The sequence below is a fragment of the Lissotriton vulgaris genome, chromosome 10 (genome assembly GCF_964263255.1).
Source record: "Lissotriton vulgaris chromosome 10, aLisVul1.2, whole genome shotgun sequence".
In the NCBI taxonomy this organism is placed as follows: domain Eukaryota; kingdom Metazoa; phylum Chordata; class Amphibia; order Caudata; family Salamandridae; genus Lissotriton; species Lissotriton vulgaris.
The window spans coordinates 911,268,396-911,284,810 of NC_141698.1; the positions used below are offsets into that span (position 1 = coordinate 911,268,396).

The following is a 16,415-nucleotide window of genomic DNA, read 5'->3' on the forward strand; positions in this document are numbered from 1 at the left end:
TGGAGACCCATTGAAGAAATGTCTAGCAGAATTATGTTGTGAACGTATGGATGGTTTACATCTGGAACACACACTGGATGGGGAACTCTGTAATGCTTTACTGGACAATTTGGACCTCTCATTGGCCATGACACTTAGGGATCCTCTAAAATGTTTTGATACTCCCACCTTTAAGGGGCACGGGTTGGGCACCTTCATTGATCACATGTTATTATCACTGACAATGCTGCCTTTTCTGGATTCGTTTGATATTGTCCAAAGCGAATTCAGTGGCCGAGCTCGGCGGAGAAGGGTAGGTCATGCAGCCAAGGCACAAGTGATCAGAGTTTTGACTTTTGGACTCATCCTTGATGCCTTATCCCGCCGACCCCTCTGGTGGCTGTTAGTTCTTGACAGATAGGCATAGGACAACTCCCACAGAGGTAATGCACGCACAAACTCACACATGACACCAGCATGTGGTAAATCACCTTTTAAAGGTCCTGATGAATCGCGGGTAACTTTTGCCCACTGCGAGAAACATGTCGACCGTTTGCACCACTAGCCCTATCTAGGTTCACCTGACCTTACTTGTTGACTCCTAGTGAGCTAGCCCCCTGTTTTTAATTGCAGCGAGGGACCCCCAGAATAAAGTTGATTCCGGTACCCTTAGCTACATTTTAATACCCCTTTTTCACTATCACATACGACCCTGCCCACACACCCACACCTCACCATAAGGCTGTTGGAACAAAAGATCTCCGCCAAAGAGCCCCTCTTTGAGGTGAGCCCGTCGGGGATTGCACCGCCTCCCCGACGAGGAGCAACCGCCGATGATGAAGCATGACATCCTTCGGGGTGTGTGAGGCAAATCCATCCAACAAAATGGATGCCCTTGGGTGTTACATTTACACCTTTGGTCACGCCAGTTAGTCTTTCTCTCAGTCACGCTTAGGAACAGTCCAGCACCCCCCCTTGCTGTAATCAACAAAAACTGTGGCTTCCCAATTGCATATCTAGACCAGATAATAGCAGTAAGGAGGGTGAACTGGGTGGGCCCTTCGAAAAAAATAGGAAGTGGAGATTGTATTGTTGTGAACTTTAAACACCCCCAACATGTGACCACTGTTCTCTTAAGAGCATCCTCACTGATATACAATGAGAGCAGTATATCAGTGCGCCCATTGGGGTACTTCTATGCACATCTCTGCAATGACCCTCCTCAACAAAGGCTCATTAGACCAGTGGTTGAAACCCAGACCCCGGTTGTGGACCCCCGCTTCTTGTATAATATTGTTAACCCGAGCGGACCTGGAAAGGTTTTTAATACACAGAATAAAATCAATTTCATGGGTCATCCTCAGCACGGGTTTAATGTTAATACGCAGAATAGGTACGAGCTTTTATCTGGCCTGGACATGTGTGATTGACATGAGGTACCTGCGGGTCAGGGCACCACAATTTCAGATGAAATAGTACCCATTGTGAACTCACAGGACAAAATTTGTGGTAGTAATGTTGTCTTGTGGAACATTGCGGGGTTGGCTGCAAAAATGGCAGACATAAACTGGGTCAATTATATTAAGCAATTTAAGGTTATCTGCCTACAAGAGACATGGCTGGTTGAGTGTGATCTCTTTTTAGAAGGGTATAAGCCTTCTATGTACCGGCTACACCATCAATTAGAGGCAGACCAAAGGGAGGACTGGTGATTTTTGTTTCCATTCTTGTCACCTGTAAAATTCGCAGAATTGATGCACACGATTCGGGTATTATGGGCCTAGCTCTAATTGGAGAAAATTGTCGAGTCGGTTTGGTGAATTTTTATAATGCTTCCAATGCCATTTCAGCACCTAATCCTATATCTGTTTTGTATGCTTTTCTCACTTCCTCTATGAAGGACTTCAGTCACAACCTCATGATCATGGGTGATCTTAATGTGCACCCGTGTGGAGACCCATTGAAGAAATGTCTAGCAGAATTATGTTGTGAACGTATGGATGGTTTACATCTGGAACACACACTGGATGGGGAACTCTGTAATGCTTTACTGGACAATTTGGACCTCTCATTGGCCATGACACTTAGGGATCCTCTAAAATGTTTTGATACTCCCACCTTTAAGGGGCACGGGTTGGGCACCTTCATTGATCACATGTTATTATCACTGACAATGCTGCCTTTTCTGGATTCGTTTGATATTGTCCAAAGCGAATTCAGTGACCATAATCCTTTAACAATTCGCCTGAAGTAACCTTGGATTTCCAAGGAAAAACAGACATGTAGTTCAGGGAGGTTGGGCACAACAGATGGGAGGCGGAGAACTTAAATGGTCAATGGTTACCCCAGATCTACTGTATAAAAATATTGTAGATACATGCACTGAGGATATAGTGAACTGCACTCAGGAGGGGGAAGAGCCACGGCGGGTACTTATTGCCTATCAAAATCTGTCGGTGAAGGTGTCAGACATGATGTTGGTTCCAGTAAAGAGGAGTAGGGAGAAATGCGGGCCAAGGTGGTTTAATCATGATTGTTCCAAAGCTGCTCGTAACCTTAAGCTAGCCCTGGCAGCTACGCCGAGAGTCCAGGAGAATGTCAAATTGTGCCGTAGAGAATATAAGTCTGTTCTCACATCCCATAAGGAGTTTTTAAGAGAAGAGGCCTGGAGCGAGATACTTGACCCCTCGACATTAAAATGTAGCTCCAGATTTTGGGCAATAGTTAAAATACCATTCTTGGTAGAAGAGCTGGGTGACGGCCTGGATTGCTGCATTACTAAGGAGGAGTGGGAATTGCATTTAAAACAACTGTATTTTTCTGTGGCCCCTGTAACAACTGAGTCACTCCCTGGTGCTAGGGGAGGCACTATCAGGTTTGATAGCAGTGAGGTCATGGAGGCCATAGAAGGACTCACTGCTAGAAAAGCCCCAGGGCCTGATGGGATCCCTCCAGACTTGTATAAGTCTGACCCGAGTTTTTGGGAGCCCATCCTGGCTGCAGTTTTTAATGCAGCTGCCAAAGTGGGTTGTCCCATGTCCTGGGGACTATCAACGATTGTTCCCGTGTTTAAAAAAGGAGACAAGGGCAGTCCTTATTGTTACCGGCCAATTTCATTAATTGACTCTATGGTCAAAATTATGGGAAGAATCCTGCTGCAGAGAATAACATGCTGGGCGTCCGAGAATAACATCATGTCAATCTCCCAGTATGGTTTCTGCAGTGGGCGCTCCACCATAACCCAGTGCCTTAACCTCTTTCTTGTACTGAGCAAATACACTGTTGTGCAGAAGGGAACTGTCCACCTCGCCTTCATGGACTTGTCGTCTGCCTTCGACTGTGTTAACAGGGGAAGGCTGTGGCAGTCCATGAGGGAGAAAGGTCTGGACACAGGGATAGTTGACTTTTTGGTGGATATGCACAGTAATACCAGTGCTAACGTCAGGTATTCTGCAAATGGGGATACCACTGGCAACTTTGACATTAAGAAGGGAGTGCATCAGGGTTGCATTCTTGCCCCATTCCTTTTTAACTTTTATAATAATGAGTTAGAGGCTGTCTTACAGAAGGTACAGGCAGACTGCCCTAGAGTTGGCAGGCGGGGTATTCCAGTTCTTTTATACGCAGATGATGCAGTTCTAATTTCTAGAACGGAGAAGGGACTCCAGGCGCTTTTAAATGCTTTTAACATTTTTATGACTGACAGAAATCTACTGGTCAACAACTCTAAATCATATATTATGTATGTTGGCCGTCAACCTAAAAAGAATTTCGTTTTTAAACTGGATGATGTTCCAATCCCTGTCACGCAAACATTCCCATATCTTGGAGTCTTATTTGATACCAAGCTTAATTGGGGTCCTCATCTGGCTAATAAGAAAGGGGAATTGACGAGGGTTAATGCTTCTATTTTTAACTTTGCAACGAAATTGGGGAAGAAGCCAATTATTGCCATGATTAAACTCTATAACGCTAAATCGGTTGCAACAGCTGCATATGGCAGCGAACTATGGGGTTATTAACCGGAGAACAGTTACAGGTTGTTGAAAACAATTTCCTAAAACATCTCCTATGTGTCCCCGCCAGTACACCCAATCTGGCAGTACACGAAGAATTGGGGACACAGTATCTCTGTGATATCTTTGCGCTAAGGCCTCTGACTTGCTGGGTGAAACTGTGGATAAATCAGAATATACCTCTTACCCATTTGATTGTAAGAGACTTTGTGTCTCAGGACAATTCCATGTGCGTCCCCTGGTTAAAATACCTGAAAACTGGCTTTTCCAGGCTGGGCCGTTTGAATTTGTTTGAAAACCCAAGTGGGATTGTAAAGGGGGATGTAGCTGCAATCAAACACGCTTTTTACAAGGATAGGCTGGCTCAAAGAGAAAGTGAGGAGCTCATGAAACCAAGTATCAGGAAATATGTCATGTTAAAAACTTGTGACAGTATGGAGCCATATCTAATGGGTACTTTTACTTCTCACGAAAAATTCTTGTTGTCTAGGTTCAGATTGAATATCTTCCATCATCTCTTAATCAGACCAAAGTCAGATATTTTTAATAAGGTTGCAGCTCCCTGTGGCTGCGACGGGAAGTCTCCACAGGATATGCTGCATTTTATGTTTTTATGTAGGTTTTATGAATATCCTCGCAGACGTTATCTTGTTGCCCTCCTAAGAAAACTTAATTTTAACCAAATCAGACCAGCATTTATATATTTACAGCTTTTGTACAGTGACAGTGTTCTCCAGGTAATAGAATTCTTAAAACTAACTGTTAAATTGAGAAACTGCTTAGACAAATCTTATTGTATTTACTATTTGCACTTCACTATCTATCCGGTTTACTTAACTTGCATTGGGACACGTGTAATATGACTTTCCTATGTAACTAGGAATTAATGTAATACTATGAGTAATGTTTTTAATTGTATTGTATATATGTGTACTTTTATGGTGTGAAATATAACCGAAATAAAGTCTCTATTGAATTGAATTGAATTGAATTGACTGACTTAAGTCAGACTTAAGACAGACTTAAGACAAACTTAAGACAAACATAGGACAGACTTAAGACAGACTTAAGCCAAAATCCCAACTTTACTACTACTAAATGCCTTCTGTGAATACCAAAAGTAGTAAGTTAGGATTTTGTCTCAGATTAGTTATGTGAATCAGGCCCATAGATATATACATATATTACCCAATGACTGTGGCCACTAAGTAGTTGTAGTTAGTATACCATACGGAAAAAAAAATGTTGTGTTGCTAATAACTGCACCGTTTGATGAATCTCCACGAAACGTTCCAAAAATGTGCTACATTTTGTGCTTGGAAAGTTTTGGGGTGAACTGTCCAGCAGAGGCCGACAAAAAAGGGGGGGTCGCAAAATTTGGCAGGAAGCTGCATTTTGGCTCACAGATTGTGCTGTTTGTGATTTAGTGCAAATTCATTCAGTAGTTTTTAAGAAATTAAGGTTCAAGAAAATATAGATATCTGGACAGTTGGGTCCGAGTGAGGCTCGCAAGAATCCGGCAAGAACGTAAGTGCAAAAATGGAGCCCTGTGATTGGTATAGAGCCCATTTTACTGTTGCAATTTCTGCAAGCGCTCTGATTGGTTTGCTTTTGGAGGTTGAGAAATGAAATGGCGATCATTACTGCTTACTGTGAAAAATTGCACGTGTTGTGGAAATGAAGTAAAAAAGGTATGTAAGAGGGCAGGAAAAAGGCATCCTTTCCCCCTAGTTATTGAGAGGAGGTTTGTAAGGCAAAACCAGTGTGATGAAGATAAATGTATAATCTTTTCTAAAAAAATATACGATCTTGCAGGACTCTTGGGGGATCATGAAAAGTAAAAAAAAGGAGTAGGTTAGTTCTCAATACACTCTTATAAGAGAAATTAATATTGACACCAAAGTTATTGCTAGATGGTGTGTAAGGTATAAGTACTGTGATGAATAAAGTGTTAATTCTGTTTTAAAAATATGTTGCAATATCGAGAGACTCTCGCAGGATAGTGAAAAGTAGAAAGGAGTAGGTGATCTCTGAATATACTCTGGTATGCACACTTGTCACTGTATAAAACAGTCTTAGTGGAGATAATAGTTGTTTATGAAAGCTTAATTTTAATGCCCATCACTTTCAGAGGAGGTTTGAATAACTCAGTTCTAAATACAATTAACTCTCAGAGGATATCTGTCAGTGGGGAACATGGTTCCTACTTATAGCCAATACGCACATCCATCATTCTAGAGAGAGGTTTCAGTGGAGAGTTTTGTCTGTGTACACACTCTACAAAGCACACCCAGCACCCAGGGGAAAAGATAGTGGAGAGCCCAGCACCTCTCTAGAGCCTAGTATGCACAGCTATCATCCAAGAGAAAGGTTTCACTGGAGAGGCCCCAAACAATACTATACAAAAGAGAGGGGTCTCCCCACACCCTTTTATAAACACCTGTTAATCAAGAGGGGGTGTCAGCGGAGACAAAATTCCATCTACACACCCTACCATGCACACCAATCCTCCAAGACAGAGATCTCAGCAGAGAAGAAAGTCCCTTCACACATCCTATAATGCACACCGTAGTGGACAGAAACCAGTCCCTCCGTGCACCCGACTGTGCACAACCGGCATCAGAGAGAGCGGTCTTAGCAGAGAGACCAGTAGCTACCCATATACTACTATGCATACCCATCATACCTGACAGAGATCCCAGTGGAGAGGATAGTCTCTCTGCATGCTGTACTATGCACAACTGTCATCCTAGAGAGATCTCTGAGGGGAAAGGTCAGTCCCTTCCCATACCATACTACACACTAATGAGGGATCTTAGAGGAGAGGTGTGTCCCTCCAGACACCCTACTACACACATCTATGATACAGGAGTAGGCTCTTAGTGGTGAGGCTAGCCCCTCACCCACATACCACTGTACATTCTTATCACCCTGTGTAGGGGAGAGGGCAGTCTCTACCAACACCCTACTACGTGCACTTGCCATCCAAGAGAGAGGTCTCAGCTGAGATGCCAGTCCCCACCTGTTATCTGAGAGAGGGGACTCAGCAGTGATATAAGTCCCTACTCATACCCTCCTACATACCTGATATACCAGAGAGCGGTCTCAGCAAGAGGCCAGTTTCTCTCCACACCCTACTATGCACACCCGTCATCCAATTGAGACATATAAGTGGACAGGCCAGTCCCTTCCCACATCCTACTATGCACACCCATAATCTGAGACAGATGTATCAGTGAAGAGGTCGGTCCCTCTCACATTAAAAGGCCATTGTTGGACTTGGCACTTTTTGCAGGCCTATCCCCAAACCTTTTGCTTCTCCCTCCTATTTGTTCCGGACTTGTTGCTCTTAGTTCAAGGACTCTAGGAACTTTACCACTGCTGATCAGTGCTACATTGCATATGCTCTCTGTATGAATTGTTATTGTGGTTGGTTATCCATGATTAGCATATTTGATTTACTGGTAAGCCTCTAAAAAAGTACACTGAGTGTGCCAGGGCCAGTAAATCAAGTGCTACTAGTAGGCTTGCAGTACTGATTGTGCCACCCACATGAGTAGCCCTGAAAATGTATCTCAGACCTTCCACTGCAGTGCCTGTGCGCAGTTGCTTAACAGCCAGGTCGACTTAGCAAGTGCACCCACTTGCGAAGCCCTAACCTCCTTCCCTTTTCTTACATGTAAGGCACCCCTATGGTAGGGGCAAGTTACCCCCATGGGCAGGGTGCATTGTATGTGAAAGGTAGCAGATGTACATGTGTGTGGCATGTCCTGCTAGTGAAATATTGCCAATTTCATTTTTTTTGACTATTGAAAGGCTATCATTCCATAAAGGATAGTATGGGAAATGCTTTGTATCATCTTACAAGTATAACTTCCCATTGGGACAAGTTTGGGATATAAACGTTTAGGCTCTCTGAACTCAGACTGTAATAATACATCTTTTAGTAAAGATGGTTTTTAAATTGTGTATTTGAAAATGGCACTTTAATAAAGTAGGTATTTTCTTGTTTAACCATTCTGTGTGCCTCAGCCTGGTTTTGTATTGACTGTCTGCTTTTGGAGTGACAGGGGCTGGAGATGTGCATTCTCTGTAGACAGACACTGGGGGGGGGGGGGTTCTTGTGGTATGCCTGGTCCTACCTGGATGACTCAGAGCTGAGCTGAATAGACCTTGGCTGAATTTAGAGTAGTATTACACATGAAACCCCAGAACTTTAGATTACTTCTGGACTCAAGAGGAACCCTTGCCAAGGAGAAAAGCTGAAGAACTATGAGGAGGAGTACTGCCCCTTTGCTGTGTGCTGTGTGGGCTTGAGCTGCAGTCGCTGTTTCTGCCAAGTAGGAGACAAAGACTTGATCTTTGCTTTGAACCTGCTTGAAGAAGATCTTCAAAGGCCTGAGGTGAACTGGGCTCCTGTTCTGAAGTCTCAGGGACACATAGACTTCACCCCAGCTCCCCTGAACCCTCTTGCTGAGGGTTCTGACCTACCAGGAGGTGCCTATTCCAGTTCTGGGCCTCTAGAGGTTGTTCCTGCTGTTAAGAGCTGGAAGAAACCTGAAAGAAGCAAGAAAACCTGTTTTCGATGCTGTCAGGAATTACGCTGTGATGCCGCAACCTGCACTGAGTCCCAGGGCACCGCCCGTGAAGTGAACAACACACCGCCTGGCCTGCACCACAGCTCCGATGCTGGCCGACACCTGCAGTTATTAGCCGTGCCCGACGCCAGCACTTCTACTGACTCTGTCATCACCAGCACCTGCAACCTGTCATCGCAGTGCTGATAAAAATAGAAGGGGGCTCCACAAACTCGCCGTCTTGACATCTTCACCGGAACCAATGCTTCACCCCAACGCAACTGTCTTCCCCTGTCCTGGACTCGACATGTGGACTCCTGTTGGACACGTCGCCTCGCCTATCCCTTGGCTGCAAGGAAGCCAGCCTCGATCTCAGCACCAACACCTCACCTTCAAGCTGTGCATCATCATAGACTTTGTTTCAAAGGTAGTTTGTTTGGGGGTCCGTGTGACTCTGTGGCCGATGCCACGCTCCTCATGATGGGCGCTGTACTTTGGATTTACTGCTGTCACAACACTGTAATAGCCCCAGGTGGAGCTATTTGTTTTCTACAAGCTTTTATTTTGCAATAACAATCCTAAAGTCATATCTTATTACATGTATGTTGGATTTTTGTTGTTTGGGTCTTGTTGAATTTAGATAAAGTTATTTTATTTTTCTAATTTGGTGTGGTGTTAAGTTAAATCAAGTCAATAATACTTTATTCGGTACTTAGAAAATACCATAAAAGTGCGTTTAAAACAGGTAAAATCAAAGACATACAGTTTGTGACACATGATTGGTGTGGTGTTAATTTGTGGTGTTATCGCTGTATTACTGTGGGTTTTGAGTACAAATAGTTACACATTGTCTTTGGTAAAAGTCTGTCTGCTCTTGCCAAGCTACTCAGGGTGTGAGCAGGGGTTAACTTAAGTATGCATCCCCCTTACCCTGACTAGGCGCAAGGGTACCTATTTGGACAAAGGAACATACCTCTGCCAACTATAGATCCCCATTTCCAACTGTCACTCCCTCTCTATGCCCTGCAATCCACACCTGTAAACTTGGGGAGAGTTCCAGTACCTTGCAACTTGTAATCAGGCCCCTAGTGGAATACCCGTGCTGTGCAGCGTTTCTTATATAAAAGGCTATCTGAATGAAATGCTTGCTTTGTGGTTCATGTCACACATGCTTAACACTATATCTTGTTGCTTGTATAGGTTCGGCAAACTGTTAAGGCTGCATTTCACTTCACATTACCCAAGAGAAATATATATTTTCTAGTGTTGCTGTGCAGCACTTTATTCAATGTTGCCCTATGAGCTTTTACTCTACAGTGATGCCCGGGAATACTTCCAACATACATAAGACGAGAGTTCAGGCAGCCCTGCAGGGTATTTGGCAGAAGGTAATCAAATAGTACAAGACAACTCTTACTTACCATATTACGTTTTGGAGTGAACGGTATTTTAAAAGTTAAAGTGTTGGCTGACTTGTGCCTATTCATGTTTATTGAGCTGATTCCCCATTCATAAGCAAAATATTTTGTTTCCAGATTTTTGACAATATAATTTGAGGTATTTGTATTTTATTGATAGTATTTTTGATTATATCTGATTTATTTTATACAGTATAGGCAAGACCCAGAAGGAGGCAAAGTGCTATACATGGGTTGAAATCAACAGAAGCGGATGAAAAATTATGCTTTATGTGTGTACTACACTAAGTTACCAGAGAAAAAAAAAACTAAAGGCCTCATTTATAAATTTTTGGTGTAGGGCAGCGCCGCAAAACTTCCTACTGTGCCGCCATACATCATAAGAAAAGGGGCAGGAATGTACCGCATCAATGACACATGGCACATTTCTGTCTTCTTTTACTGCACTTGCACTCAAATGGCTGCCACTTGCCAACTCAGGCACCTTTACACAATGGTGCAAGGTGTCCCCGTTGTAGGTATGATTGTTTTTGTGCAGAGAGGGATCCCGTTCTTCATAAAAACAATCCTAAGAGGAAGTTTCTTCTTTCTATGTGTGCTGCTGAAAAATTAAAAAGGAGGAGACATACTGTTATCTGTCCTCATTGTGCCACACCTGGGGAGGCATAGGCTTTTGACACATTCCAAGGTTTACAGTGAGGTGTAAATCTAGGCAAATCTCAAAATACCATAGGTGTTAAGTGGGAACACCCACTGTAAGACCCAAGGCACGCCTCCCCATCGTAGTCTGAGGCAACGGAGCGACTTGCGCTGCGTTGCCTCACTCCGTATCTACAAGGCCATGCAAACCTACACAGGGTGGATCAACGTGGCCTTGTAGATATGGTTCAGCCTTGTGCACCACTGCAACGCCACACAAAGTGATGTTCCGGCAAAGCATAGGGCTTGTAAATAAGCCCCTAAATTTGGAGACTGAGCACATTAATGCCATTTGTGCAGTGGTCAAATGTGAGGGCATAAATTAGACACTATTTAGATGTATGCAACTACTAGATAATAGAGAGGTACACTTTACATAACACCAACACACAGATATAGTTGTGTTCATCCAAAATGAGACACCTAGGCTTTGTTGTATTATATGACAGAATATAAGGAGGGCAGCTGGAGTTAAGCGACATGGGAAGACTAATTTATGCAACAAAAATTAGGTGGCAAGAAAAGGCAAACTTCGAAATGCAAAGTTAGAGAATCAGAGCAGCTATGGAGGAGGATATACAGGGGAAGAAGAAAACAGGAGATTATAAGGTACAAATGGAGAAGAGGAGTAAGGGAGAAAGAGAAGGAGATTGTGAAAGAACGCCAAGACCAGAAAAGATCAGCAAAAGAGGATGGAGAGAGAAAAGAATTAAGAATGACCAAAAGGGGACAAAGAAGCGAAAGAGAAACAGAGGGGTCAAAATAAGGGAGTCAGAGAAAATTAGATGAAGAAGATAAAGTCAAGAGTCAAAGGCAAGATGTAAATCTAAAAGAAAAGGGACAGGAAGAAATGGGATAGAGAGGAAGTAGTTGAAAGAGTTTGAAGAAAGTTGAGGGTCACAAGGTTAGGATTTAGAAAAGATCTGCGTGGCAAGGGAGAAGGGGGAGACAGAAACGGCAGAAAGAAAGTAGAAGAGGTAAGGGTAAGTGAGTAGACGGAAGAAAAGTTAAGAAAGGGAGAACAGCGACAAGAGCAATTGAGAGAAGGGAAAGATAGAGATCTAGTAGAACAGCCTTGGGTGCAAGTGAGGATGCAGAAGGGGAAGACAAGTCAAAGAGGAATTCAAAGTTCTGAAAGTACGGACGTAGCACAGCAGCTCTAGTGGTACTAGTGCCAATGAAGGTAAAGGGTACACTGCATCCAAATTATGGCTAGCTTTTATCACCGACCCAGGGGGTAGGAGGGCACATCTGCCAGGATTGCCTTATGGCTGTGACGCCCTTGCTGTGTCACTATTACCAACCATGAGTTCTGTCATGTCGAATGTGTCCCTCCACATGGTTTGACCTCATGTCTATGGACTTCCTGCAGGTATTGGTCCTGTCTCATGTGGATGCATGCTTTCCAATAACCATGCCAGGCACATTTTTCAATGACATAAATACACTCCGAATGTATCATTACATCTATCCATGAAAAATCATTACGACTAAAGACCGGCTAAATGAAGAACTCACAGACATATTTACATGTCGCGAGATAGTGTTGCAAATTCACAATGTTTACTTCAGTATGCCTTGGAAAAGCAGACAAGGCTCCATCAAAATTTCTGAGATCATAAAGATGCATCTACTAAGCAAAATGTTGTGAATGGTGAAATCACATTTCCAAATTCACTTAACAATTATTAACAACGGCATCAGATTCCACTTCACAGTGGCAAGGATATCTACCTATCTGATGAAACACATTAATTCACAGTTTCTTTTTCTAATAGGTGTTTTACTTCTTCTCATGTTGTCCTGCAAAGCTGAGCCCACCCATCTCTCTTTTGCAAAGTGACAAAAGGACATACAGCTTGCAGGATTTTTCATCGCTGAAAGCCAGGACCAAGTGACATTCTGACTGCTTGGTTCCATTCAGCATTCACAAAGAAGCTCATTCAGCAGAAAAGTAAACTTAGGCCAGCAGCAGGCTTCATCTGTCAGTGCCCCTCTGGGCAAGTCCCCCTGCAACTTGTCTGCCCTTTGGGGGTCTGTCTGATTCCTGCTGCAGGGTGTGAGCTCAGCATCAATAAATTCCTGTTGTGGCCCACAGTGCGTACCCACAGTCCATACATAGGGATTTATTGGGTCCCCTCCTAGATTAGGACTAATGCACCAGTGCTTAATTTGAGCCGGTGGTTTCTGTTGCTCATTACAGGCACTAAATTCTTAGCAGCTGCACTTGTTGATAGTCTGCCACATGGTGGCGCTATCTGCTCAATAAGGATATGAGTACAACAACAGCTGTTTATTAATTTAATATACATTATCAATCGCTAATACGTGTCACCCAAGCCATTTTTATAGCTTTGGGGACCTCACATAGTATGAATTGTCACACTTGTAGGAGTATGATGGTTAGTAGTTGTGTTGGTACTGTAATTGACAGTGCTGGCAGGGACAATGGGTAGTGCAAGCAGCTGTGTTGACATGCCAAGGGCCCCTGCATGCACTGTTTTACAAATTAACCACTCCATTGTACCAATTGCACCACTGCCACGTCTTTACAGGACAAGCCTTTACAGATCACTGTTTATAAACTGGAACAGTGGAAGTGACCCACAAACACCTTTTTATTGTTAATGTTGCTAATTATTTGGGATTTTTAAATTAATTTAAAACTAGCTTACCCGTCGCGCGTTGCTGCAATCTCAGAAGAAAGGAAATTTAAGGAAACTTGTTATGATAACATTCAATTTACATTGTGTCATTTTATTCATATTAATATGGAAAACATTTTAAAGTGTTGTTTTAATTCTGTTTAATTATTCGAGTGCTTGTGGATACACTGTATTTTTTTGTTTTTCCGTCTGGTGCGTACACGAATAAATCAGAAGGTTTTCCGACGCGTGAGCTGGCAACATACAGTTGTCCATGTGAGAAGCACGGATTCTCCAAATCTAGTCCACACACTTGCAGCGATTGTCCTTGTGCTTTGTTGATGGTCATTGCAAAAGCGAGTCGCACCGGAGACTGTAAACATTCAGTATTGGAAAGATTATGAGGGCCCTGGGGGACTGGGGGCTGATATGTAATTTTTTTATTTTTTTTTTGCCAGAAACCTTCGCGGGAGTGTACACAACAACTTTTAACAATTTTTATTTATTTTTTATTTTTTTGCCAGAAACCTTCGCGGGAGTGTACTCAACAACTTCCTAAAGTTTCATGCCAATCTAATGAATGGTGCAGTAATGCATAAAGGACAAACAGACACACATACATTTGGTTTTATATATATAGATCATGCAGTAGGTTGAAGCCATTAGACACATTTTTCAGTTATATCTGAAATACTAACACAGCCACTGCAGGTTGATAATACAGGACACATACTTTTTAGGAAAGAATAACATTTTGCAATCAAAAGAAACAGAAGATATTATGAAAAACAGACCTGGCCGTAGCTGGATTCGAACCTCCTTTGGGGTCACTTGCGTATTCGTTTCTTTGTACTTTGGAAATGTTATAAGGGCTGTTGGGTTTTCTATCAGGTCTGATCTACAGCCTTTGTTAAGTAAATTGCTAATACTGTCACACCGTTCATTTTTTGTGGAATTCAACATAAAATCCTGATAACAAGATGTAAAAGAAGAATTAAACATAGAAAATAAAGAGAAAGAGCAACATTTCATAGTCAGCATAGTGTAGGTGCTTGCAATGATGTAAAACACTGGTATCATTGTTCATAATACATCATAATCATTGCTAATCAAACGTTATTATTGCAGTGGCATTGAGTTTCCATAAACAAAATGTTCTGATGTCTTTTGTCATTGTCTCCTCGGTCACAATCCATCTTGATGCCACCGGTAAGGACCTGAACCACTGTTTACATGGTCTTGAAACACATGCATGGGCTAGCATTTTTTAGTTAGATTGTGGGACTCACCATGGAGATAATGTATCATAGGACTGTGGATCTTGGTTAGGCTTTAGTCATGTTGCAGTGGTCTAGCTTGGCATTTAACGAAAGAGGGGATGCTTGTATTGTTAGTAGTTCTTGAGTATGTGAAGTAGAAGGATGCTAAGACCATATATATGTGCTATACATGAGGACATACACCAGAACATTTGCCTTTATCCTTAAATGCAGGTGATTTATCTTCCTATGCCTCACTGTACGGACGTGTAATGCAGAAAAACATGAACAAAAATTAATGGTAAATTGGGCTCTTGAGGTTCATACCAAAATACTTGTAATTTGCTACTCATCCCATTCTAATGCTGCATACACACATATAGCCTCTACCAAGAGCAACATAATTGTTTATTAAACACTGAGGGCCTCATTTACAGCATTGTGCCATAGGGCAGAACTGCAAACCTTTCTGCTATGCTGCCCTACTGCAAAACAAAAGGACAGGAATGTGCAGTATGTATCAGATACAGAGCATTTCTGTCCTCTTTCCCTGCACTGGTGCTCAAATGGCTGCCATGCACCAATGTAGGCACTCTTGCACCATGGTGCAAGTGTGTCTGCATTGTAGGGATGATTGTTTTTGTGCAGGAAGGCATATCTTCCTGCACAAAAACAATCAATGGAGGCGATTTCCTCCTTCTATGTGTGCTGCAGAGTGCAAAGCACATTGAAAGAGGAAAACACAAGGAGAAATATTGTTAATTTTCCTCGTTGCACCTCCCTCATGCTTCACCTGGGAAGGTGTAGGCTTTTGACGCATTCCCAGCTTTACAACTTGTTTTAAATCTAGGAATGTGTCAAATGCCATGGATGTTACGTGGGAACACCAACCGTAATGCCCAAGGCATGCCTCCTCATCGCAGTGTGAGGCAACACAGCAACTTGGCAGAGTTGCTTCCCACCATATCTACAATGCCATGAAAAGCCATGCAGGGTGGCATCGCTTATGGCTAAGCCCTGTGAAAATTGACATTGCTTCTAAATGGGCCCCTGTTTTCTTCTATCAGAATGTGTCAAAATAGAAAGATAATGAAAAAAATACTACTAGCATTTTTACATAACATGCTCTAAGAAAATGAGCCTTAACCATGTTATGTACATTTTCTTCTAGCAGTTAAAGAACAGGAATGCATGTATGACTATGATGTACCTGAAGAATGCCTGGGTAAGACAAGGACTAAAACATGTCAACATAACTGTGGTAAAAGTAAATCCTCTAAAATAATTTACAGTACAATGCTAATGTTCTGCTGTAGAATGATGGCATTGGTAAAATAGTGTGGTAGTGCTATTTATTAAATCTGGAGTGTTTGAAAGATATGTTACATACCAAAGAGGCTCTTTTAATTTGTTCATTTGTTACCTTTACTACAAGATAGCTTAGCAAGAGGAGTACCATATCATGGAAACATAGCACCCCAATATGAGCAGAGATGAGGCAAAATGAAATAAGGAAACAGTTTGTTGAAAGAGAAAATATTCTGTTAACTTGTGTGCATATCTCTGTTAGAAGCAGAACAAGAGTGTGTTCAGAATGACTAATTAAGGATGGTTTTACACAAAAATAAGCTAGGTGTAATAGATATGTGAAATTTTCATAAGACACGTGAATCAAAGTATATAGTTTTGGCCCCTTGATATACCTCCCTAAAAAAAATAAAGTCCAGAGATTTGCATCTTTGATTTGTGTTGTTGCCTAATTAGAGAAGTCATTTAGCTTGGGGAGACTTTTCTAATCCGGGCCACATTTTTTGGACGACAT

General features: G+C 42.4%; 1 protein-coding gene across 1 annotated transcript in view; it reads right to left on the reverse strand.

Annotated features, from left to right (window-relative positions):
* Positions 1–16,415, reverse strand: part of ITGB8 (integrin subunit beta 8) — a 269,162-nt gene that overhangs the window by 171,809 nt on the left and 80,938 nt on the right. Inside the window, exon 3 of the mRNA XM_086941884.1 lies at positions 14,129–14,303. Within this exon, the coding sequence (XP_086798010.1) occupies positions 14,129–14,303 (175 nt within the window). The remainder of the gene's footprint in view (positions 1–14,128; positions 14,304–16,415) is intronic.